At 38.1% G+C, this 27,323-nt stretch overlaps 1 protein-coding gene across 1 annotated transcript in view; it reads right to left on the bottom strand.

Moving 5' to 3' along the window:
• LOC149535292 (uncharacterized) overlaps positions 1-27,323 on the bottom strand; it is a 144,366-nt gene that overhangs the window by 91,562 nt on the left and 25,481 nt on the right. The window contains exon 2 of the mRNA XM_089807814.1: positions 21,924-22,033. Within this exon, the coding sequence (XP_089663940.1) occupies positions 21,924-22,033 (110 nt within the window). The remainder of the gene's footprint in view (positions 1-21,923; positions 22,034-27,323) is intronic.

Here is a 27,323-nt window from a genome sequence, read left to right as displayed (position 1 = left end):
GTTTTTATGTTGGGAGATGTGAGGGGATAAAGTTAAGGGAAATTTGGTGGGAAACGGGGATTAGAATGTTAAGTGGGGTGGATGGTTAGAATAGTCAAGTAGTTAGAATGTTAGTGGGGTTAGGTTAGTACTTTTTTTTTCATAAAGTTTTAAAATTAAATTAGTATGTCTTTTAAATATTAGTATATGTTAGATATTAGTATTTTATTTATTTATTATTTTGTTTTGTTTGTTTGTTTTTTTTTATATGATTAATGTTAAGTTAGTTAATATGTGTCTTAAGTATTAGTTGTAGTTTTAAATATTAATTAATTTTAATTGTTTTTTTTTTTGGTAATAAAATTAATATGTTTTAAGTCTTAGTATATTTTTAATGTTAAGAGATTTTATTATTTTTAATTGAAGTTAGTATATTTTAGTTTTAGTTAGTGTTAGTTTTAAGTGATTTTTAAATATCATGTTTTTGTGTATTAGTTATTTTAGTAGATATTAGTTAGAAGAACGAAATGTTAGATTATATTTAGAAAAGTTAGTTCGTTATTAGTTTAATATTTTGTTTAAGTGAATGTTAGATATTTTATTTAAATTTAATTAGTTAGATGTGTTAGTCAAGTTGCATTATTTGAATGATTATGTAGTCTTAGTTAGAGTAATAAGGGTATTATTATGTCAGTTAAAAATCAAGTCGAGTTATTGGATGCTAGATGTTATTTTACTTAGAAGGTTCTTTTTATTTCAAATGTCTCGAATAATTAGAGTTATAATTACTTGTATTATTATTAAAATAATTGAATTATATTGTTATTGGATCAAATAATGTTATGACATTCATATTCATGCTACTTTAAGGTAGTTGCAAATTATGTTTTCTAGTAGATTTAGCAGATGGTTGGTTTACGTATGAGTTATTGAAAAGTATATGAAAAATAATATATTGATTAAAATTAATGTATAATGAAATAAACGTCAAAATCAATTAAATAACGAATATTCAAATTTAACAATCTATTCATACTCATTGATTATAAACTTAAATGGAATGTCAGGACATTGTTAGGAGAACCTGTATCTGTTTTACATAATACCTTTACTTTGGCTGGTGGAAACAAATAGATCAAACCTAGTAGATTTAAATTATTATTTTTTTTTAAAAAAAAATTGCATGTGTTTTTGCCCCCGTATTTTGGGCATGACATCATGTAATGGGCACCCCTGAATGTCCCAAAAACTAAACCAAATTGCTGAAAGGAATTATGTCAAACAGTTTGCATTCAACTCCTTATTTCTCCATTTAATGTTTTAAACCCCTTATAATTCCGGAAATCAAACGTTTATTTGTTTGTTGTGTTTCGTGCATGGAATTGGTATCATACAACATAAACAAGAAAGAAACTACAATGATATGCAAAGTGGAAATGAACTACTGCTAATAAAATGTTATTTTCAGAATTCATAAAACCAAATACATGGCAGATTTATCAACTCACTAATTACTTCAGCAGTATTGACATAATACTCCAACCCATGCTTTCGAACTTGCTGCTACAATACTTTGTCCTTTAATCAGTCCACTACCTTCATAATACCATTCCCTCAAAGCAGCATAAGCGTCGGACAAGTAGTGAAAAAGATATGAGCAAAATACCAAATTTGCCTGTAGCCGGAAATGCAACTAAACTGCCTGATAATGAAGCCAATAACAAAGAATTCCAAAGGCCAAACCCCAAGGGAATGACGTCTAGAATGTTACAAGAGAGGATAGACGTCCTCAAATGCCAAGAACGGAGCTGCAACTCACACACCAATTTCTTCTCATATTCAACCTGTCTAATGAAGCCACAAATGCTTCCTTTTATTCTATTTCCAAGGGTTCGCTCAACTCATATGGGCAATGTGGGATAAAAGATGTGTAATATATAAAACATATATTAAAATACCCCTTATGTCTCCCTTGGGTACACATCACCATAAAATAAATATTAAAGTAACACTTTAATATTTTACAATTAAATTAGACGTTAATTTAATAAAACTTCGGGCATTAAAATGTATTAGCAATCGGACTCCGAATAATGCGAGTGATAGCTCATCGAAAAGCTTTCACCGAGGAGTATCGAATCCAATCACCAAAATTGACCTGCACTGTGTCCTGCCGACTTACTAAAAATAGTAAGTATGCCTGAAACTGAGTAAATCAACTTCGTTTTGGCCCAAACTGGAAATGACTAGGCCAAAACACTCCACGATCCCATTAAACCCTTCGTTAGCCCTCGGGACCATGTAGAACAAGGCTAACGCACACACACTTGGTCAACTGCTAAAATGGAGACATTACAGTCCGCCCCCCTTGAAATTGCTTGTCCTCAAGAAATCTCAGTCTAGCCTGCTGAATAACCTGCTCACTCTCCCATGTAGAATCTTCCTCCGGCAGGTCTTTCCATCTGACCAAATACTCCTTCACTATCCTGTTTCTAAGCTTCCTCTCTCTGGTGTCCAGAATAGCCTCGGGTACTAACACAAGCTTCCCCTCCTCATCTAAAGGGGGTAAATCTGCAGAAGGCACTACACTCTGACCAATGGCTTTCTTAAGCCTAGACACATGAAACACATTGTGCACTCGATTGCCCTCTGGAAGCTCAAGCTCATAGGCGACTTTGCCCACTTTGCGAATCACCCTGTAGGGACCATAAAATCTAGGTTTCAACTTTTCAGCTCCGCTCTTCTTGAGCGATGACTGTCTATATGGTTGTAGCCTCAAGTAAACCATATCCCCTACCTCGAAGCTACGCTCTATTTGGTGCTGATCAACATACAATTTTAGTTGATTCTGGGCCTGTTGTATATTCTCTTTGAGCACTTTCAGGATGTCCTGACTATCCTGCAATAAGTTTTTGGCTTTGGGCACTCTACTGTCCCCCAAAACTAAATCCATGAAGCTAAGTGCTTCATAACCATAGAGTGCCATGAAAGGAGTCATCTTGATGGACATATGATAAGTGGTGTTATAACAATACTCTCCCATATGCAACCATCTGATCCAAGCCTTTTGTTGTGTAGTTACATAGTTCCTCAAATATCCTTCCGCCCATTTATTCACAATCTCTGTTTGCCCATCTGTTTGCGGATGATAACTAGTGCTAGGTGCAAGATCTGTACCACACAACCTAAACAACTCTTGCCAAAAAACACTCATAAACTTACTATCCCGGTCGCTGATAATGAATTTGGGCAGCCCATGTAACCTGAATATCTCTCTAAAGAAAAGATCTGCCACCCGTGCTACTGTGTAAGTGGACGGAATAGCAAAGAAGTGAGCAAACTTCGTCAAGCGGTCCACCACCACATAGATGCAATCCCTTCCTTGCACTCATGGTAAACCAGTGATGAAGTCCATTGAAATACTTTCCCATTTCCTATCAGGAATGGGCAAGGGCTGTAATAAACCTGCAGGAAATGTGTGCTCTCCCTTATTCTGTTGACAAACCACACACTCCCTGACATACCTCTAAACATCATCCTTGAGCCCTTTCCATGAAAATCGCTCTCGGATCTGCCTGTAGGTCTTGAAGACCCCCGGATGTCCAGCTGTGGGTGCATCATGAAATGCCTTCAGTATCGCCTCTCTCAAATGTGATGACGGAATCAAATAAACCCTGTCCTGAACTCTGATCAATCCATCTATCACCTCATAGCGATCATCCTGTATGGTACCTGAAATCAATTCAGAAGCCCAAGCATCTCCGACATACTCTGCTATAATCCGATCTCTCCAATCTCCTGAAATCTCTGCCAGAGCACATAAGTGAGGTCTTCGAGATAAGGCATCAGCCACCACATTTTTCTTACCTTTGACAAACTCTATGTCAAAGTCATAAGCCTGCAATTTAGTCACCCATTTTTGTTGCCGATCATTAAGATCACGCTGGCTCATGAAGTATTTAATACTGTTGTGATCAGTCTTGATCACAAAACGTCCACCTACCAAATATGATCGAAATTTGGCCAATGCATGCATTATGGCCAACATCTCCCGGTCATAGACAGAATAACTTTTCTCAACTCCCCGGAGCTTCCTACTCTCGAATGCAATGGGATGCCTCTCCTGCATCAATACTGCTCCAATCCCATCACCTGATGCATCACAATGAAGCTCAAAAGGCTTCGTGAAATCCGGTAGAGCTAGAACTGGACATAAAGACATTACCTGCTTGAAATGCTCAAAACACCTTTGTGTTGCCCTTGTCCACACGAAGGCTCCTTTCCTGGTAAGATCTGTCAAGGGTGTAGCAATCTGTGAGAATCCCTTAACAAACCTCCTATAAAAACCACATAAACCAAAGAATCCCTTAAGCTGTGTAAGGTTTGTGGGAGTAGGCCACTCTACAATAGCTCTAATCTTTTCGGGATCAACCCGAACGCCATCTGCACTAATGATATGCCCAAGGTAAAGGAGCTCAGTCATGCCAAACTCACATTTAGATTCCTTGGCATACAATGACTCTCTCTCCAGAATAGATAACACCTCCTCCAGATGATGTAAGTGCTCCTCCCAGGTCTTACTGAAGACCAAGATGTCATCAAAGAAGATCAAGACAAATCTCCTCAGCTGCTTCCTGAATACCTGGTTCATACAACTTTGAAATGTAGCAGGTGCATTGGTTAGACCAAATGGCATAACCATGAACTCAAAGTGGCCATAGTGACATCGAAAGGCTGTTTTCTCAATGTCCTTTGCTCTCATCCTGATCTGATGGTATCCAGATCGCAAATCAATTTTGGTAAAGAAGCATGCCCCATGCAACTCATCAATCAGCTCATCAATCCTAAGAATGGGATACCTGTTTTTAATTGTTTTCTTATTCAGTGCCCTGTAATCGATGCACATGCGCATCGTCCCATCCTTCTTCTTTACCAATACTACTGCTGAAGCAAAGGGGCTCTTACTGGGCCTGATATGCCCCATCTCCAACAAATCCTTAATCGTCTTCTCTATCTCATCCTTGTGTTTCTTAGGATGACGATAAGGAGTAATCATAACTGGTTTGGCTCCCTCCTCGAGCTCAATAACATGTTCCATCCCTCTGTCAAGAGGAACCCCATGACGAATATCGCTAAATACTTTAGCGTGTCTATCAAGTATCTTCTGGATATCTGGTGGATGACTCTTTTCTTGTGGCTCTGGTGAAGTTGGCATAATGTAGCACTCTGTCGCCCACTCTATGTCATCATGACGAAAAAATCTCTGCATTCTCCTCAAGGACACTACTCTGCAACCTCCATCTGAAAGTCCTCTAAGTACCACAGTTCTGCCTTCATGCTGGAATCTCATCTCCAATTTCGCTAGATTGAGTGTGAACTCAACTAGTGAAGCCATCCATTGCATGCCGAGGATGACATCATAATCTCCCATGTCCACAACATAGAACTCATCCTCCAACTCATAGCCATCTCCAAACCTGATGCGAAGATTAGATATCTTCCGAGTGCATAATAACTTATCACCGTTAGCCACCATGACTCTAAACCCATCATGCTCCTCTGTCTGTAACCCTCTCCTGGCTACCAACTGTGCATCTATGAATTTATGTGTAGCCCCAGTGTCAATAAGAGATATCACTTTTTGCCCCTGGATAGTACCCCTGACCTTAAATGTGATTGCCTTTTGGGCCCCTGTCAAGCGTGCCAACGATCTATCATCCTTAGGAATGTTGCTCTCCTCTATAGTGTTACCCTCATCTGAATCGGAGTGCTGATCCTCCCCTTCTGACTCTGACTCTTCTGCTGAAAAATACTCCATTTGATTTGCCTTAGCCTTGAGAGAACATTTATGAGATAAGTCCCAAGGCTCTCTACAATGGAAGCACAGCTTCTTCTTTCGAAGTTCATTCAAGGTTTCATTGTCTAGTCCTTTTGATCCTTCTTTGGGTTTGCTATACTCTTTCTAAAACGGTTTTTTGTCTTTGTCCTTGCGGTAGGAAGAATCTATTGAATGGTTTTTTCCTTTGTATACCGAAGGGGCTAAATCTCGTGCCTTTTTAGTTGCTTCAGCTAAGGTGAGTGGATCATGTCCCTTCACCCAACCTCGTAATGGATCAGCAAGACCATCACAAAATAACACCACCAATCTCCTAGGAGAGATATCAGTAACAAGTACAAACAAGCGTTGAAACTCGGCAATGTAAGCATCCACAGAACCTGACTATTTTAACTGTGCTAGCTCCTTGAAATGTAACTCCGGATCCTTAGTGTCGAACCTCTCAATCAATGTTTCGGTGAAATTCTCATAGGATGTAATCTGATTATGCCCCAAAGTCACCATGCCATGATGCCACCATTCATGTGCAACGCCATCCAAGTGTATAGCCGCATACTTGATAGCCTCCTCCTCAGGCATAGGATTTAGCTGCAAGTATGTATCTACCTTCTGCACCCAAGCTCGTGCAGTCATCTTCCCTGAAGCATCATAATAAGGTAAAGAAAGTTTTCCAACTTTCTTCCTCAACTCAAAGTTTTGATTCCTCCCTCCTGCTTTAGGCATGTGACTCATCCTCAAGTCCATATAATCTCTAAGGGAAATATCCGCCTGAAACTCCGGTCCACTAGCCTCCCAGTCCCTCCTGAACTGATCCTGTAACTCGGTAATCTGCGGTTCGTTTACTGGTTGAACTGGATCTCTGGGTGGGAAAGTGGGTAGAAGAGGTCTCGAGCTCGCAGTCCATGCTGGGCATGCAATGTGTCTAAAGTTATCAGCCTCATTCCCATTGTTGTCGTGTCCATTATTACCATTAATGTTATTCTCAGGACCATTGTTGTTGCCTTGGCCTCCATGGTTATTGTTTCCCCCATTGTTATTGTTTCCCTCGTTGTTATTGTTTCTGTTGTTGGCATCACCTGGATTAATATTGACACCCATCTGTCTAGCCATGAGCTGCAACATCATGTCCATTCGCCTATTCTGCTCCTGCTGCATACGCTGCCCCTGCTCTAATGCATCCAGTAACTGTCTGAACAGTACCTCCCCCTGATCTGGACCAGCATTTCCGCCTCCGCCTAATCCTATATTCCTGTCATCTCGATCACCCATATTATTGTCCTGATCAAAGAATATCTCCTCTGTGTCTGTATGGTTGGATTCAATGTCCACCTACATGGACGTACTAGACTGTTTTCTTTGCAAGTCTGAAATCCTATTTTGTCTTGCTCTGGTATCGCGGAAATTATAAGACCCCTGTCGCATGCTCAAACATAAATGCTTAGCCTGTGTTTTTTACTTATTTCTGATTTTAGTGTTTTGACATTTCATCAAACACTTTTTCCCTCTATCTGGCTGTTCCAAATTTCCTATAAGACCTCCACAGGATGGCAGGACTTATAGCTCTGATACCACTATAATGGGCACCCCTGAATGTCCCAAAAACTAAACCAAATTGCTGAAAGGAATTATGTCAAACAGTTTGCATTCAACTCCTTATTTCTCCATTTAATGTTTTAAACCCCTTATAACTCCGGAAATCAAACGTTTATTTGTTTGTTGTGTTTCGTGCATGGAATTGGTATCATACAACATAAACAAAAAAGAAACTACAATGATATGCAAAGTGGAAATGAACTACTGCTAATAAAATGTTATTTTCAGAATTCATAAAACCAAATACATGGCAGATTTAGCAACTCACTAATTACTTCAGCAGTATTGACATAATACTCCAGCCCATGCTTTCGAACTTGCTGCTACAATACTTTGTCCTTCAATCAGTCCACTACCTTCATAATACCATTCCCTCAAAGCGGCATAAGCATCGGACAAGTAGTGAAGAAGATATGAGCAAAATACCAAATCTGTCTGTAGCCGGAAATGCAACTAACTGCCTGATAATGAAGCCAATAACAAAGAATTCCAAAGGCCAAACCCCAAGGGGATGACGTCTAGAATGTTACAAGAGAGGATAGACGTCCTCAAATGCCAAGAACGGAGCTGCAACTCACACACCAATTTCTTCTCATATTCAACCTGTCTAATGAAGCCACAAATGCTTCCTTTTATTCTATTTCCAAGGGTTCGCTCAACTCATATGGGCAATGTGGGATAAAAGATGTGTAATATATAAAACATATATTAAAATACCCCTTATGTCTCCCTTGGGTACACATCACCATAAAATAAATATTAAAGTAACACTTTAATATTTTACAATTAAATTAGACGTTAGTTTAATAAAACTTCAGGCATTAAAATGTATTAGCAATCGGACTCCAAATAATGCGAGTGATAGCTCATCCTAAAGCTCTCACCGAGGAGTATCGAATCCAATCACCAAAATTGACCTGCACTGTGTCCTGCCAACTTACTAAAAATGGTAAGTATGCCTGAAACTAAGTAAATCAACTTCGTTTTGGCCCAAACTGGAAATGACTAGGCCAAAACACTCCAGGATCCCATTAAACCCTTCGTTAGCCCTCGGGACCATGTAGAACAAGGCTAACGCACACACACTTGGTCAACTGCTAAAATGGGGACATTACACATCATTGTCTTCAAAAAGCCTTAGTTTCAAAAATCGTCTTCTCAAATCCTCTTAGTTGCAAACCCATCCTTCAAAATCCTCTCTTAGCCTTCATCCATACATGTCAAGTGACATCCATTTCCTTGAATTTCTTTTAGGGTTTTGCTCACAAGAACAAATCTTTGCACACCACCAAAAACACATCGCCTAGGAGCCACACACCCTTAGTGTACATGCTAGAGGCTTAATTATGCCAAATAGAGAAATAACTAAAGCAATTTCCCAATAACTCTTACAATATTTTTCCTAAATCTTACATCCTTTATCTCACCCCCATCACTCTCCTCTCTCTAATTCCCCAGGCTCTTTTCCTCTTATTTATATGGCCTCCCCTACCAACCTCACCTCTCCATCTGAAGTTCCCTGATCCTCACTTCTTGTCATTGTTGGCATAATTGTCAAAGAGCCAAGTTATGAGACCAATGGAGGTCACTAGTATGATCAATTATAGAAGTGTTGTCATTGATGTCAAAGAAGAGTTGAGGTGTCAATTGGTATGATAAAAGTAACCAGTGAGAGAAGGAAGGATGCTAATGCACACCTATTAAGGAGAGAACTGGAGTAAGGTGAAAGTAGGACAGGCGAAGATAAGTGATCTTCAACAATCACAATTAGACAAGATGGACTAAGTGTAAATCAATATCGAGAAGAAGTCAAGACAGGTGAACGGGAAAAGGACATTGGCTATCAAGTAAACGAGATGAGAAGTCATCAAGGTCAAGGAAGGAAACCCGTGAATGGACACGTCACAAAGGTAGGTGAAAATTATCTGACACCTTGGAGAATGGAAAGGGAGCTATCACATCAAGCTCCAATGGGCAAATAGGTGGGAGAATTCAAATTTTAAATTCTTCCCAGCAAGTAGACAAGAGTCACAAGAAACCCATGACCTTCTATGTCAGGAAGGTACACCTGACACACGCAACCTACAAGAACGGCGCATGACAAAGACAGGAAAACATGCATAACAAAGGAAGGAAATTAAAAATTTGAATTCTTAGATTAGGGTTTGAGGGTGAGTTAGCAAGGATCCTATATAGTTGTTCATTTTAGTATGAACAATATGGGATTGCACATTTCGAGAAGTTGGAATGCAATAGTGCTAGGAAGATTGCAATCACATGGACCCTAGTTTCCTAGCCCAAGGACAAGAATGTCATTGGCACAAAATGGGTGTATAGAAACAATACGAATGAGGATGAAGAAGTGATAAGAAACAAAGTCAAACTTGTTTGCAAGTGATATGCACAGGAAGAAAGAATTGACTATGGAGAAAACTTTGCAACAGCAACCAAACTAGGAGTTAGGACACTCCTAGCAATTGCATCTTACAAAAGATTCAAGGTATACCAAATGGATGTAAAGTTTGCATTCCTGAATTGGGTCCTAGAGGAAGAAGTGTACATAGAACAACCTAAGGTGTTTGTATCAGAAGATGGAAAGGACAAAGTGTGCAAGTTGAAGAAAGCCCTATGTGGATTGAAACAAGAACCTCATACATGGTATGAGAGACTTCACTCATATCTAATAAAGACTGGATTTGTAAGAACAACTGATAACAGAAACATCTGTTTGAAGGAGACAAGTGTTGGGTCGCTGACTGCAGAAATATTTGTGGATGACGTCATTTTTGGAGGAGATGATAAAATGAGCAAGGAGTTTGTTGAAGAAATTAAGAAAAAATTTGAGATGTCCATGATTGGAGAGATAAAGTTCTTCATTGGACTACAAGCATCTTAATTAAAGGGTGGAATATTCACAAATCAGACAAAGTATGTGAGGGAGACTCTAAAGACCTTTGGACTAGAAAAGTCCAAACCGGTGGGCACTGACCAATTGCAAACTGTCGAAGGAAGATGTGAGTCCTGAAGTGAATGAAAAACTTTACTGGTCCATGATCGATAAACTACAATATGTGGTGTACAGCAGACTAGAAATTGCATAGGTAGTGGGGATAGCGGCTAGATTCTCTGCCAATCCTAAAGAGTCACACATGGTTGTTGTAAAGAGGATTATTAGAAACTTGAAGGGTATCGGAGAATATGGTTTACGATATCTTCACAAAGGAACCTTTGAACTCAATGTCTTCACAGATGTTGACTCGGCATGAAACATAGATGACAAAAAGAGCATGACTGGTGGTGCGTTCTTTCTTAGAGGAAGACTGGTACCTTGGGCTAGAAAAAAAGCAAAATTGCATTTCTCAATCAACAACAGAGGCTGAATATGTAGCTGCAGCAGTATGCTGCACACAGATAATATGGATCAAACCATCTGCTAAAAGGTATTCAAGAAAAGGTAATGGAACGGGTGGTTATAAACTGTGACATTACAAGTGCCATCAACATATCAAAGAACTTGATTATGCACTCAAAGACAAAGCACATCTCCATTAAGTATCACTTTCTGAGAGAACAAGTGCAAGAAAAAGAGGTCAAGTTGGAATATATCCCAACTAAGGAGCAATTAGTAGACATATTAACAAAACCTCTTCAAAAGGATACTTTTCAATATCTTTGAGGAAAGTTAGGGGCGATACCCTATCATGCCTGAAGTAGAATAGAAAGGTCATGCATTGATCCATGATCATCAAAGATTATCCCTACACTAGATCGATGACCAATTGGGACTACTCCACATGGTGAGCAGTCACAAAGATAAAGGTGATAGATATACACCTTTGGCATTGTTGTCAAAGGGGAAGAAGTGAGAAAAGCACCATGGACAGAAAAGGGGAGAAGTAAGTAGAGCACCAGGAACAGAGAAAAGAGAAGTGAGAAGAGTAAAGAAGCGCATAAGTAAGAAGAGCACCATAATAGGGGGAGCAGCAAACAAAGTATAGAGAAAGGACAAGCAGGAAAGTTAAGGAAAGAGAGTCCAGCAAGTTAGCCGAGATAGGGGGAGACAAAAGCAGAGCACCTACACAGAGGAAGTGTGGAGAAAAGAAAGACACAGAGCAAAGAGGAGAAGTAATAAAGAGTGATAGAGAAAAGTCTAAGGAGCACCAAAAGGGGTCAGCTATCTTAGAGGGAGATGTTGAAGATAAAAGAGAACAAGGTAATGGAACATGTTATTATTTGCTAACTATGCAGTAGTCAATGAATTGCATTCAAACATTGTGAAGATTGCACTAAGGCATGAAATAGGGAAAATAGTGTTGAGGTTGCCATCAATGCCAAAAGGGGAGATTGTTGGCATAACTGTTAAAAGAGCCAAGTTATGAGACCAGTGGAGGTTATCGATATGATCAGTTATAGAAGTGTTGTCATTGATGTCAAAAAAGAGTTGAGGTGTCCACTGGTATGAGAAAAGTAATCGATGAGAGGACACTAATGCACACCAGTTAAGGAGAGAATTGGAGTAAGGTGAAAGTAGGACAGGTGAAGATAAGTGACTTCACAACCAGACTTAGACAAGATGGGCTAAGTGTAAGTCAACAATGAGAAGTAGTTAGGACAGGCGAACATGAAGTGGAAACTGGTTGTCGAGCAAACAGGATGAGAAGAAGTCATCAAGGTTAAGGCAAGAAACCCGTGGTTGGACATGCATAGAGGTATCACATCAAGCTCCAACAAGAAAATAGGCGGGAGAATTCAAATCTTGAATTCTTCCCAATGAGCAGTCTCGAGTCTAATGCAAAAGCATCCTAGGGTAGTCAGCAATCTTGTATGTAGGAGCTTTGTGCTCGGAATTGTGGAATTATGCTTTGTGCAGTTGGGGATGTGCTTGAGGCACATTGGGGAACCTTTACCTAAGTGCACATTAAGTTTGGAGTAATCGTCTTGGAGTTAGAGCCTTTTTGGTGGTTGTTGGTAGCATGTTCCTGATTTATTGGCAAACCTTGGAGATTGTTTCCACGAGCTTCGATCCGAGGGAGTTGGCATGTGCACTCTTGGATTTGGATAGTTGGATGGCATGTGGACCTATGTCTAAGTGCGTGTACACTTATGCGGTCTTTTGAGTTAGCTCTGTATTGTAAACTTGAGGCTTGTCTTAAGTATATTAGTTATTGCATGTGTTTAATTTATGTTGCCTAGTCGACTTGTGGCTTGAGGGTTAATTAATGTGAGTGTTTATTTAATGTAACTTGCTAGGCCGACCTGTGGCTTGGTTTAGTATAAGTAGAGGGTCTTGTCTTGTTTAGAGTCATTCATTCAGAATGGAGGATTCAATTCAGCATGGAGTAGCTAAGAGGAGCGAAGTTTAGTAGAGCTAGTAGCTAAGTGTGGGCTTGGGAAAAGAAGAAGGTTGCTTGGTGGCTTGCGAGCACAAGTTTAGATTCATTTTGAGGTTTTCTACCAGATTGTGGGTCTAGGCTAGCTTGAGGTTGGATCTTGCAAGGTCTTGCAGAACTGTTATTTTAATTGCTTATGTATTTGGCCATAACCCATAGGCCTTACAACCGGGCACGTTGGATGTAAATCATATGATTCTATTACGAGAATTGGCATTATTGTGGATCAAATCTCTCTGTATTTGTTCCATTGTGTGGTTACTTGTTGGGGCCTAGGACATCTCCTTTGGGATTCTCCTACCTTGTACTACATCAGAATCACAAGAAACCCATGACATTCTATGTCAAGAAAGAACACTTGACGCATGCAACTTGCAAGAACAGCGCATGATAGAGACAGGCAAACACGCATAACAGAAGAAAGAGAATTCAAAATTTGAATTCGCGTATTAGGGTTTGAGGGTGAGTTAACAAGGATCATATATAGTCATTCATTTTATTATGAACAAAGATCATATACTTGTCTAGATCTCTGCTAAGCTCGATAGTAGATGCTTTAAAGAAAATAGAATTCGAGAAGAGTTCTAAGCACTTCATTGCTACCTCATTTTCTTCAATAAAGCAAACAAAATTCAAGAAGAGTCCTAAGCACTTCATTACTAACTCATTTTCATCAAGAGTTCCAACAACTCCTCTAATTCCATTACCAATTTCGTTACTCAATGTTTATAACCGTAAATATTTTCTTCTTCAGTCATTCTTGAATCTTGTCTTGAAACCTTGAAGTTTGACATACTTCACTCTTTGATCTCCTTTATAGATGTTGTTAAGCTTTTCCCAAACATCTTTAGCAGACTTGCAATTTGTTACCTTCAATAATTCAAATCAGCCAAACCGTTGATAATTGCATTCCTTACTTTTCCATTATTCTTATAATCAATTATCATTCAGAGAGGTAAGGGGAGTAAAGGGAATAGTGTAGCCATATACAATGGAATTCCATATGCAATAAGCCCTGGATGACAAATGTGACTCCATCAAATTTGGGAATCTTGTCAGATCCTTCTTGTGTCATCCCAAACCCTTCCTCAAGTGGTTAAGCCTCTTCTAGAGCAAATTGGCACTGATACCAATTGTTGAACACACCTTGAGACTAACAGGGGGGTGAATGAATCTTAAAACCTTTTAATCCACATTCACAACCATATGATCCATATTGCATGTAGCAGCATAAAAGAAAATAAAGCAATGAACATCAAACACAAGAGAGCACCAAATTTAAGAGAAAGACCACAGTAAGAGTTGACTCATGATATATGGAACAAGTATTAGAATAGTTGTCTTAGGCTAACAGCCAAAGAAGTGCATTGTTTCCTAAACTTGTAGGCTAAGGCACACTACCCTAGGGCAACATACATAAGACTTGCAAACAGAGACACAATGCGTCAAGGCAAGATACGAAACTTGCAAGGAAGACACTATCTCCAAGAAATGTATGGGAAGCATACAAATCGAGATGAACAAACCTTCAACATACTGCCTCCAACAAATCTCCAAACATGAAGTTGTCCTTGAATTTCTATCTCAAGCAACCAACTTCATAATGGCTTTAGCACCCACTTATTTTGAAACCTTTTTCCGCATTATTCCATCTAATCCACACAATTGCACACTATCATCATCAATTTGATCTTCTACAAACCATCTTCTTCATTGAAAACTTCAACAAGGTCAACCAAAGCAAAAGGACAAACAGAAGTTCTATCAAGGCACTCACCAAAAAATAATTGTGGTAAGGGTGGTCCAATTCAAGAGATGAAGAGGACCTAAAATTATCATAACACATATTTCACTTCTTTAGAAACAATTCAGATGCTGTTACTCATCTTCCAAGGTCGACAACAAAGTAATGTGAAGACATATCAAACAAAGCATCAATAGTTGGCCCAAAACATACCTTCAAGACGAATAAACCCAATGTGAATCCCCACATGCCAAGGTAAGACCCAAAACCAATGCTGCACAATCTTCAAGGCAAGCAAAGACACCCAAGAACCCATCGCAAGCTGTAGAACACATTATGTCACTTGAATTGAAGGAGTTACCTTGAAACACACATTTCTAACACAATGTGTCAATAAATAGATCATCCAGCAACATGTGGATCACACCTAGACATTCCTTGATCATCCAAGAGCATTCTCAAATCCTTCTTCTCACCCAAAGATCATACTAATACAACTAATAAAAACACTTCATTCTGAAGAGTTAATCAAATACACGCTATCACTCTTACTACTTTCCCACAACACCGACTTCTAAGAATATTACTGGGACATAGCACAAATGTTGTAAACACGTCCTCCAAGTCACAGCACCAAAATCACCAATTTGGAGAAATGCAAAGCATTTTCTGAACCAACTCTAACAGACAACCACACTCATTGAGGACTTGAAAGGCAGGAGTGCAATTCGCATATATCATATACGATATGCCAAAAACCGCAAGACCAAATTCTCCAATGCAAAGGAATGTAGAGCATTCTTCCAAACTGTCTACAACATACTTTTTATTACAACAATTTTCCAGACCTAAACAACATTACCAAAATTCTTAGTATCATCTTATTTCAAAGCAACATATCTTCACTGCAACATTTTGACATTATGTTACCTTTGGCACCAAGAGAGAAAATCAATGTTCTCTTACATTTGGTTGCTTCTCTGTTTCCCACCTTCCATTGGCTGACCATTCCTTCCTCAGTCTCACCTTCAGTGCCCCTCACGTCACCCCCCTTCCACCCCTATCCCCCTGTGCTACCCTCACCTACCTACACCGCATTTTCTTTTGCGGACGTTGTAATGTCCCATCCATAATTAGCTTGAAATATCAGTACGTTTTTCCAGAGTTTCAATTGCAAGATACTTCTTTCCATTTAAACTTTTTATTGACAATAAGTACCTTGATATCATGCAACAATTAGCTGGCCCCTAGTACTTGATTTGTATAGGCCTGTATCAATGTTATATCCCTTTCTTATTTCTAACCCACATAGCCTTTAAACCATTGTTCACTTCTACTTATATCCAATTCAATTGACAAGGATGACGTTTATCTTCTCTTCTGCTTTGGATTGTTATATGAACTTAACTATTCTCTATGTAATCACTTACTACATGACCTCTGCCTGATCTATCCTGCAGTTCATATAAGTTAATTACTAGTAAACTGGTTATAATACTTGTGAGGCTTCTAGTGTTTATCATCACTGAATGCTTTTCCCCCTTGACTTAATATTCAGGGATTGTCCTGTATGTTGCCATCTCTATTCTGTATGCTCAATCACATCAAATAAACTCAGCCTCCAGATATCTTCCATCTCTTATATATGATGAGTGTTCCCCCATTTAATGCCGAGTCTTATATCCACAAATTTGGATGAAATTTGGATGATCTGCTGCTACGATGATCCTCTTTAATTCGCTGCTATTCTAGAGGTTTGTATTTCTTCCCTTCTGTTTGGTTATCCTTCTATGCTGGCAGTCTGATCTCCATTGTTCTGTATCTCTGTCTATCATTTCCGTACTAACAGTCTCTGATTAATTGATGCTACTGTGAATGGTGGAAGATTATAATTTTTTGTTTGTTTCAGATCTACGATTCTGGTCTCCTGGTCTTATTTGTAGATATATTTATGATTCGATACTTGGTACTTAGTCTATGTTCTCATTTTGTCATGATAATTTGGGTACTATCTACGATTGGCGACAATCTTCCTTCCCTTATTGGCAGAGATGATGACGGCAGATACAGAAATCTGTGGATGAATACTTCATCCTTTTTTCCCGTGATTTCTTGTCGCCTTTCTCAAATTCTGTATAGCTTTGATCGATAATTCCTATATGTTCCGTCTTTACTCATGGTTGCAACCTCCAACTCAGTGAATCAATAACTCGGTGTTGGAAGAGGATGGAGTCTTCTATTGGGGACCTTATTCCTATGGACTTCATGTTACAAGTATTGCCGGTTGATTTGGTGTTTGACTGTTCCTCTCAAGAGTTTCATTGTATTTGGAAATCCCTGTCTGTTCCTTACGCTAAATGGTGCCCTTCCATCAGCGACGTCTTATCACTAAACTGAAGTTTCCGTGAATCTACATATGTTGACTCTACCTTTGAAGATGGTAATCGCAGGTTATCATTGAAGTCAGATTCAGATATTATTTTGCCCCTTTTCTGGTATTGTGCTCACTGTTATCTGCCCGTTGATACTCTGTGTTGGATGTTCACGTCGTCCGTCTGATGTGCCGGAGGCTTGACCTCTATCTATATTGCAAAATATTCTATCTGCTACGTCTTGTCTGTTGGTGGCTACTCCGTCTTCCTCCTTATGTTCTTCCCTTTTTCTTCATGATGTACGTGTTCTCCTGTTTGCATTATATATCTTTTTTCGCGCTGACTTCCGTCTGCAATGTGTGCTTGTGATGTAAGAGACGCGTTTGTCCCCGAAACAGCTTCTTTATTTATTTGATTAATTTATTACTTATAATATTTAGTAATTCAATTTACTAATAGTATTTTTCAATTAAAATAATATATCTTATTGTTTGATCATTTGCTATTATGATAATTATATTAATTAAATGATATATTATCATTATATATTTTATTATTATATTCATATATACATTATTAAACCTTTTATATATAGTGCAATTATAATCCTTCATTATATAATTAATAGACTATATTATAATTTATTATTTTATTCAGTTAATATTTTAATTTACTAAATAATTATTTATTCATTTATTTAATTGTATATCAACTCTATTATTATAAAAAACAATCTTCGGAATGGGGACATTACAGACAACGATCGTGACCTCTTCCTCACCCACCTCAGATGCTCTCTTCGGGCCACTCCCTTCATGGACCTTCCATGTGCTTCCACCATGTTCGACCTCATCTCCACGACAACTTGAGAGGCCGCCATTATCAATCTTTCTCGCACTCTTCCATGCCTCTCATTGTCTGTCCCTCTCATCCTAGCTCCTATCCCTAAAATTGTTGGTTTGATGACGATTGCAAGTCCTTTCACTACCTTGTCCACTCCACCTTCACTGATCAGAATCCCTCCTTTCCCCATGTCACACTCTCCTATCATAGCTTCCTTCATTAGAAGAAGCGTCTCTTCTATCTTGAGCAATGCAGGTCTCTCAGCTCTTCCCTTCAAGTCTTCCAGAAATGTATTTGGCGCACACTCTTCCCCCGTCACCCGGCTTTCCATGTCGACCTAAATTTCAACTCCCTCGTCTCTTACATTGTCACCCTTTACAAAATTCCTGGTCAACCTCCCATATGCATTACTCCCCCCCCCCGCCATTGCCACTTCTTTTCCATTTCCACTATTTACAAGGCCGTTAGAGCCATGAGTTGTAGCAAGGTTGCTAACGAGGAAGGACTTTAGGCAGAGCTCTTCACGTTGGGGATTTTTGTTCTTGATTCATTTCTTGTTGCTCTCCTCAACTGAGTGGGGTGCACTGGCTTTCCGTCATCTTAGTCTAACCATATTATTCACCCGATCCACAAGGCTGTTTCGGCCTCTAATCTGGGCAACTATTAGACCATTATGATTGGACATGCCTTGCCAAACTCTGCACCACAATCCTACACATTATTCTCACGAGATAACTGGACAGATTAGGTTGCAAGGCCAGAGGTCAGGGTACCTTTAGAGTGGATTTTCAAACTAAAGATCACATTCTTACCCTCGGGGCTATTATTGAGGAGGCTAGGCAATGCTCAGCAAAAGTCTATTGTTGCTTTGTGGACTTTCGCAAAGCCTTTTACTCCATCCCCCGCTTGGCATTATTCCAGTGGCTCAAAGATATTGGGGTTTCAGAGGTATTGCTCATAGCTATCTTGAGACTTTACGAGAAGGTTGTTGGTCATCTCACGACTCCTCTGGGCTTCTTCAATTTCATTCAAAGTTTTGTTGTTGTCAAGCAGGGCTGCCCACTTTCCCCTATGTTGTTTGGTATTTACATTGATGAGCTTGAGACTTTTCTAAGGAGATTCTTGCTTCCCAAGGACGGTTATTGTCTTCATCGGACTTTGATATCCATCTCTTTGTTGATGACGTAATGCTACTGTCCTCCTCCCTTGATGGGTTATAGTGTCTTTTGGACAACCTAGGCAAGACCCGAGTTATGGTTTTCAACTACTTGAAAACCTCTCATCTTCACTTCCTTTTCAGAGTGATTGGGATCAAGATGACTTCCAGCTACACCTATTTGGGCAATAGCTTCTCTAGGCCATGTTTCAACTTGAGACCGGCCATGACATCGCGAGTCAACAAGGGGCTTGGTTCACTTGCTTTGCTTGAGAGACAGTGCTTCAGACACCATTTTCAGGATACCATGTCTAAGATGTCTATCTTAGACTCCCTGGTAAGACCTATTGTCCTTTATGTTTTGACCATTTGGGGGCCCTCCTTGTTAGCCTCTAATTGGGCTTCGATGGAGAGGGTGCAAACTATTCTTTGTCGTTGCTTCATCTGTTGTCAACCGACCACTCCTACCAGTATTATCTTGACTGAATTCGGTGCTCATTCCTTAAGACTTAGCATGATCTTTGATTTGGTTTGTCTACTTCACAAACTCAGAGGATTTGTGGATTCTGTTGATGGCAAATACCATTATTTCTACTTGCCCCATTGTTCCTTAGCTTTGATTGCGGCCTCTAACCCCATTGGTCGTGGTAGATGTTGGTATGCTCAAGTCTCCAGTCTCCTCAACTCCATGGGTATCAATATTGACCACCTTCCTCCCTTTTAGTACTCCATAGACACTTATGCTCATCTCCTCCCCCAAAAGGAGAAGCTGAATGAGATTACTAGGATAGACATCTACAAGAGGTTCATTCACGTGACTTGGGTTGACCCATCAAGGGGCTCTACCCTCATATGGCCTTTTATGTGGACCACTATATTAACAGTGGCCCTATCTATGCCTTACGTATCCAGTTAGGCTCTTTCAGAGTTGGCTCTCACCAACTCCACATCTAAATAGATCACCAGATTAGCAGAGATGAGCGGATCTGTCAATGTTGTGACATGGGTGTGGTTGAGACTGAAATCCATTTTCTATTCTATTGTCCGATCTACTACGAGATTCATGAGAGGTTTCATTGCTTATTCAGAAAGTGCAGGTCCCTCTAATCCTTCAAGTACGATGATCAGTGATGCCTTGCACTCTATCTCCAAGAGGCCTTCCGTCTTTGGGATCTCACTCTTCAGGAGCTATCTCCCTCTAGATCTACGTCCCTTCACCAGCTTATCACCTCCTCCCTCACTCTGGTTACCTTACCCAAAGTAACCAAGTGGGCTGGGGGCCCGTCCACTATTACTCACACCAGATTGGTGAGGCCAAGCAAAGATCATATACACATACACCATCATCGACAACTGTCCCCCTCTCTCTAGTGATGGGCTCAGACTTCTTTGCACACAAATAGTTATCCTTTGGTTTTGGGCTACTTTTTTATGACTAAGAACCGCTACTTGTTTCGCGGTCTCGTAGCCCTGCTTGTGTAGTCTTGTTTCTCTTTGTTTTCTTCTTGCTCTATTTGTTTCTTTTTTTTCTCGGACACCATTTGATGGTCCTGCTGCCCTCTGGACTCTAATTGTATCTTCAGTCCCTTACACCCGTTTGTGGTCTCTTGTTGGACATTAATAGTTTATCTCATCATATCTTATCTTACCTCCTATATCATGCAATCTTATCTTCTTCCATATGTTCTCTCCTTTTATATTAATAACCATTGTTCCGTAATCTCTTAGACACATATCAGTAACATTGTCCAACAACAGATAATATTAGCAACATTGTCCAACAGCAGACAACATCAACAACATTGTCCATTATCAACTTCTCGCAACACTATCCACTATCAACATCTCGCAACTATCTTTATCATCAATCACCATGACACATATTGTCAAATATCAGGTTGACAACAACACATATTGTCAATACGATGGTAGCCTTTAGTTATGTGTTAACATTACATCCCACAATATGGGGATGAAGAAGGATATGATTCCCAAAAGGATGCCTAAGGGACAGAAAATTATGCAGCCATTCAGGGGGTAAACTTTAGACAAGTGAATGGGAACATGGAAAAGCATCATATAATTTACTTTTAAATGAGCCCTCAACCCATATTAAGGATAAGGCAGGACTTTGAACAAATAAATGTCAAACGATAGAATCAAGCCCTAAGGAAAAAATTCCCTCAAAAGGTCAAAATTGGGACAGAATGTGCTGAAGAACATTATGGGGATAAAATTTGGAACAGTAGTGCCACACAAGCCACGTATTAAAAATGCTTTCAGTGAATGTAAACCTGCATTAATAATAAAGTAATATGTTAAAAAAGTGTCTCTCAAGCTTTGCAGCTAACTTGAATGTACTATGAAGAGTTCCATTCTTAAAAGACAAGTTCCTCATTAACTGGTGAATGATGCAGTGAAATTCTATACCAGTAAAAGGTTTAAAGTCTTAATCCCCTTTTTCACATTTGTTCTCCATTTTTGTTTAGAGTTTGCAATATTTTGTTTTCATTAAGGTTGGGATCACATCAGCTATATTTATTATTTATTGGTATGGTTAGAGTCGAAGGTGATTTTGCTCGGAGTTAACAATTAGCCTTAACATTTTCTATTTGCAATACCATTATTACGATTTTGGCACAATAGCTTTAAGTCTAGCTCAGTCAGGTGCTATAAGCAACATATTAAATGTCTGGTCATGTCTCTGTCAAGCCCTGCAATGGTTCTGTAACATTTAAGAAATGGGTGTTAGTCCTATCATGGCTGTATTCGAAACAATATATGTAATACAAACAGTCTCTGTAAATTTTTAATTCTGTAACTTCGTGTTCTTGCCAGTTCAATCTTGGATTAAAAAATAAACTTCACCAAATATACTTTGTTAAATCACTTTTGCCTTATTAATTTTGAATATTCTTTTTAATTAAAAAAAGTATATATGCATCTCAATCAAATAGTTAATCTTGACTCGTAAATAACCAGATTCCATGGAGTCAGTTGATATACTTACTTGATAAGGGGTCAATGTCAGAGAAATTTTTTCATTGTTCACTGCTCGCTGTGCACAAACACACGATAGACCTCTCCCAATCCATGCTGCTGATCCAACCACCACCTCAGCTATAAACACATTAAGGAAAAGAAAAAGAGCATTTGAGTTTTTCTTAGCTGCACAATAATTCTTCACTTGTACTCTTTATTTTGAAAAAGTAATCAGATGTAAAAGTCCAACAGAAACTCTACAATCCACATTTTGCAATAATAAAAACATCCTCAAGTTTTCTCTTTTGGTTGTCATATTCCTTTTTATATAAAGCAGTTTTCAGTACTACCATTTTATTAAGTAGACCAGCTATACAACAAAAGAAGGCATGTGGAATGGTCTAAAGGCATCATTACATAATACAATCTGCCAATTTCCATATCCAATACAACATAATAAGTTTTTAAGAGCTGAGTAGCTATAAAAGAAACAAAATTTGAATAAAATCAAAAATATATAAATTTAGAATATGAAATTCAATATTAGAAATAATAGTGAAAGTTTATGTTTATTATCGTCAACGTTCAAAACTTACATTTCAAATCAAATGTTAAGTAATACTTATCTGAGACAACTCTAATAATGTGAACTCTGGCCAAAGAAGATCTCAATGGTTTAGGCCCGCTTATTACTGTGTCATACTACAAGAGGGATATTTGTACTCAAAAAATTGGGTGTAAAACATGCTCAACAAAGCAATCCCTCCACACAAAGCTATGGGCTAGGACAGTCCTAGGCACACCCTATACCCTAAGTTGACTGTTGGACGCACTATGTATGCCCCTTCTCCAATGCCCACCAAACAACCTCCTTCCTTGACTGTTCTCCGTGGCCTTTCCGACTCTCCAACAAATGAGTGCCATAACATTTTAATGTTTGTTTTTCAAACTATCGCATTCTTTCACTTCACAACTAACATTAAAAATTGATTTTTTTTTACTTTTTCAATCAGGACTATTCTATCTCAATAATTACTTATTTCTATTACATTTATCCGAAGGAAATTAAATATAAATGGCATTATTCATTTTACCCCTTTCGATCTTAAGGATTTTTACATGACTTTTACTTGTATATATTTTTTAGCCATAGAGGTAAATAACATTTTTTTTCACTTTGGGGAAAATGTCTAACAACAGTAATAATGAAAAGATAATAGCAAGGAAAGAAACAAAAAGCAAGAATATGAAGCTAAAACCCAAGAGATATCAAAAGCATCAATTGGAAACACATTACCTAGATCAAAAAAAGGAACTGTAAGAAGCTAATTCATCTTGACTAGAATACCGCATGGCACTTTCATATTTTAAAGCTCTAGGACTAATCAGTGAAAGAAGAAATGGCAACTCATATAAAACCTACAAATGAATATTCTTTTCTATCTCAAAGGCATATGAATCATTTACAAAAACATATCTTTATTGTACATAGATTATCAGCACAATATCAATAGAAGGATAGTGACCTTAGAATTTGAAGACCAAAAAGTGAGCGCAATGTTACATCCCAAAATTTTGACCTATTTAAAATTATTATAGCCATTGAGTCGATTAGATAAAAACTATTGTTGTTATTTATTTTTCTTTCATGTTCATGTGAAAAGGGTAGTTCTATGTGACCATTGTTTCATATGAAATTGGTTGTTATCAATTATTATGTATCACCATTTAATAATGATGGTAGTTAACCGTTACTTGTCATATATTGATGATGGTAGTTAGCAGTTGTTTGGTTTCGGAATGATGGTTATTGACTAATTTCTTTACTATTATCTATGATATATGTTGATATGGATTTATCATGGGAACTTGTTATTATTGTGGAAAATGTTGCACGGGTGGTTGCAAGAGCAGACGAAGGGGAGAAGCATTGCTTAACAAGATCTACGGAATGGGGTACCATCTTAGTCCATTTGTCCAATCGACAGGTATGACCTCTACCTATCTTGGTAAGGCCCTAGCGACTGCATAATAGGGTACATTCATTGGACACACATGAGCTATTAGACAATTATTAAAACATTAAACATTTTAACATAATCAAAGTACATACCTTTAATGGTTTATGTTGACATTCTCATCACTTCAAAATAATACATATATATGCATGTGCACATAAGTATGAAAGTATGGTGCCACATATACAAGCTCATATTTATTAATATACGTATACATAAATATGTGTATACTTTGAAAAGATATGAAGATAAAATAATCTTCCAAGTATACATGTATTTAGATGTGTATCCTAATAGGTATAACCTTGGACAAAATAATAATAATATGATGTCACCATTCAAAATAATATATATGTATAATTTTATAAATTATTCTTTTGATTAGGTAACATTCAAATTCTTTCCTTATATTCATAAGTCTCTATAAGAGACGAGAAGTACACTTGGCATCTCTTTTTAAAAAGCGGTGAATCAAGAAGCCAACTATCTTTTTTTATAACTGCTACCAAGAGTCGCGGCTTCTTCCAAGTCTCTATATTATTTCCGTATGTCTTCTTGCTTGAAACAAGTTTGAGAACCAACCCTGAATTCTGTAGCTCTACCTCCGTTCCCTCATATCTTCTCTTTCCTTATTTCTGCAACTGGCATTGAAGATGAATCGGAGTTACTGATTTTGTCATTGAATGGTCTTTGATTTTGAGCTCTGCATTTCGAAACTCAAACTTCAAGAGACGGCTGTTTGAATTTAAGCAAAGTCCATATGTTTTGTTGATCAAGTTACGTGATCAGCTTTCCCAAATCTTATTTGGTATATGTTATGCATTCAATAGTATAGATACAAGGATGGTATCAGTGATTTCTAAATATCGATGCTTAATTGTGATATCAAATAACACATTAGATGAAGCTACCTCATTGTGTTAAGTTTGTACCAATTACACATGTCATACTAAGATTACCTCTTTGTTTCAGTTGGTTTTCCAAATTCAAGTTTTAATTCTCGGAAGTTCCTAAAGTGAAGTTCTTGAGTCTTAAGAACTATATTGTGACAATACTGATTCTATATTATTTTTCCCATCGGCTGAGTTTCAGCCAAAGAGTTGATATACTCTAAGATTAGACACCCAGGGCTCACCTAGCTGGTTGGCCAAGAAAGAGGGTGAAGAGGTGTGAGAAAGTTTTGCAAGAACAAGAAAACAGAATCAAATTTGATACAACAAATTTATTAATTTTAAAGAATCATTTAATAGCTCATGCATGTCCACTTAATTTACCCTATTGTCAAGTCAAGCGATGGTGATTAGATATTAGAAACCCATCCAAAAACCTTGGCCAAGGTCGTTAAAGGCATGCTTGCCTTCTATAAATCACAAGAAGTCGGTGGCGCCTAAAAATCAAACATGTCTGTCTATTACTGAGCAGACATTCTAAACACCGGTATTGCTCGGATGGCTGGACTAATAGTGCTCCAAGCCTAGCCCCGGGGTAGGGAGGGCATTTCTTATCAAAAGATTGTGTGGGATTAATATGGTCCGCGGTTGGGAGGTTAAGCCTAAGCTAACGCTTCTCCTCTTATCTGAAAGTTGACGCTTGCACAACCAGTTCAAGACTCTCCAATTAGCTTTTGTATGTTCTTTCTCTATCCTTAGCTAAGCATTTACTTTGTTTTGTGAATATCGACTATCATAGTATGAATGGTAATGTTTTAATTTGCTTCTGTAAAGATGATAGAAAACAGTTATTTCAATTGGTAGTTATTTCAGTTGAATGTTAATTCAGTTATTATCCCATGAAATGGAATTAAAGATGTTATATTTCTGTTGTTTAGTTGAAGTGTTACTTTCATATTTATTTGAAATCAGATTTTAGCTCTAATCATTTAGTCAGGAAAATTCATTTGTTACAGGCAGATACAGGACTTGGTGGCAAAAATTAGAGCATAAGATACATGTAAGAAGTGTTAAGTATTGTGGATCTCTAATAGATAAAACAATTACAAATGAATGCTTGTAGAGAATTTCTAATTTGAATAATGCAGAATATGAATTTTACTTATCTTTGGTTGTGACCTCAGTAATATATTTGATTGTCTCCCTCCTTCAGCAATAGTCGTAGCACTGGATTGCTGTGTAACAAATGAAATGGTGTTGATAACAGTAAGTAATGTTTCACAACATTGATACTGAATACAAGTACTCGGATGCCATGTAATCGATGCTTTCCCTGCGGCAATTTATACATATATATACAAAGGGTAAAGACATGACTCCGAAGAGTCATGTCTCTATGTGGCCCTTCGAAGGCATGTTAGTTAACAACCAATCTTTGAATCGGTTAGTGCCCAATAACAAATCAAGGCACAATAAGATTAACACCCGATAAAGTAACCAAGCACAATATGTATTAAGATTCGATACAAGGCATGAAACTAAAGTCTGCCGATAATATGAAACCCGACCATTATGAAGTTGGTCAATAATATGATCTCTACATTGCCGATAATCCATGAAGCATAAAAAGGATGTAGGCATATGTATGTGTATACATATACGTATGCTTATATCTCTATGATTCATAGAAAACAGTAGTAACTTCAGTGTATCAAGAAATTCATGTTTTGCTTCCTCTGACGCTAAACATTAACACTCCCTCTTTAGCTAGGGAGAAGTAAAACATTAATTAAGTCAAAATCATGATATAAGCAACACAATATGAACAATAAATGATCTCTACTTGCACTTAAGCAATGTCTAGAGAAGCACACATAATCTCTACTTGCACTTAAGCAATGTCTAGAGAAGCCCAAATAATCTCTACTTGCACTTAAGCAATGTCTAGAGATGCCTATAATAGATTTATTATTTACAAGATCGTCACCTTGTAAATAATTTTCTACAATTGAATATGTCCATGAAAGATCGTCACCTTTCATTACATATCAAATACTATTAAGTAACCAATGGAGGCATAACTCAAATGAAATGAATATTTTATTCCAAAAATTTATCATTACAATTAATCATACCAAGTTTTTCTCTGAAGTATTTCAGTTTCACTTTAGCAAGAGGCTTGGTAAGGATATCAGCAATTTGATCATTTGTACATATGCATTCCAATTGAATGACTCCTTGATTAACCATATCTCTAATGTAATGAAATGGAATTTCAATATGTTTGGAGCGGTTGTGAAATACTAGATTAGAAGAAAGCTTAATACAACTTTGATTATCACAATAAATCACAATGGACTTACAAGGTCTCTTGAAGAGATCTGAAAGCAACTTTCGTAGCCATACTGCTTCTCTAGCACCCAAAGAAGACGCAATGTACTCAGCTTCGGTGGAACTCAATGCTACAGAAGTTTGTTTCCAACTAGACCAAGAAATCATACTAGATCCAAGACTGAAACA

The sequence above is a fragment of the Cupressus sempervirens genome, chromosome 10 (assembly GCF_028749045.1).
Source record: "Cupressus sempervirens isolate cs-2001-9-10 chromosome 10, ASM2874904v1, whole genome shotgun sequence".
Lineage (NCBI taxonomy): Eukaryota > Viridiplantae > Streptophyta > Pinopsida > Cupressales > Cupressaceae > Cupressus > Cupressus sempervirens.
This window is presented reverse-complemented; position numbering and strand designations above follow the sequence as displayed.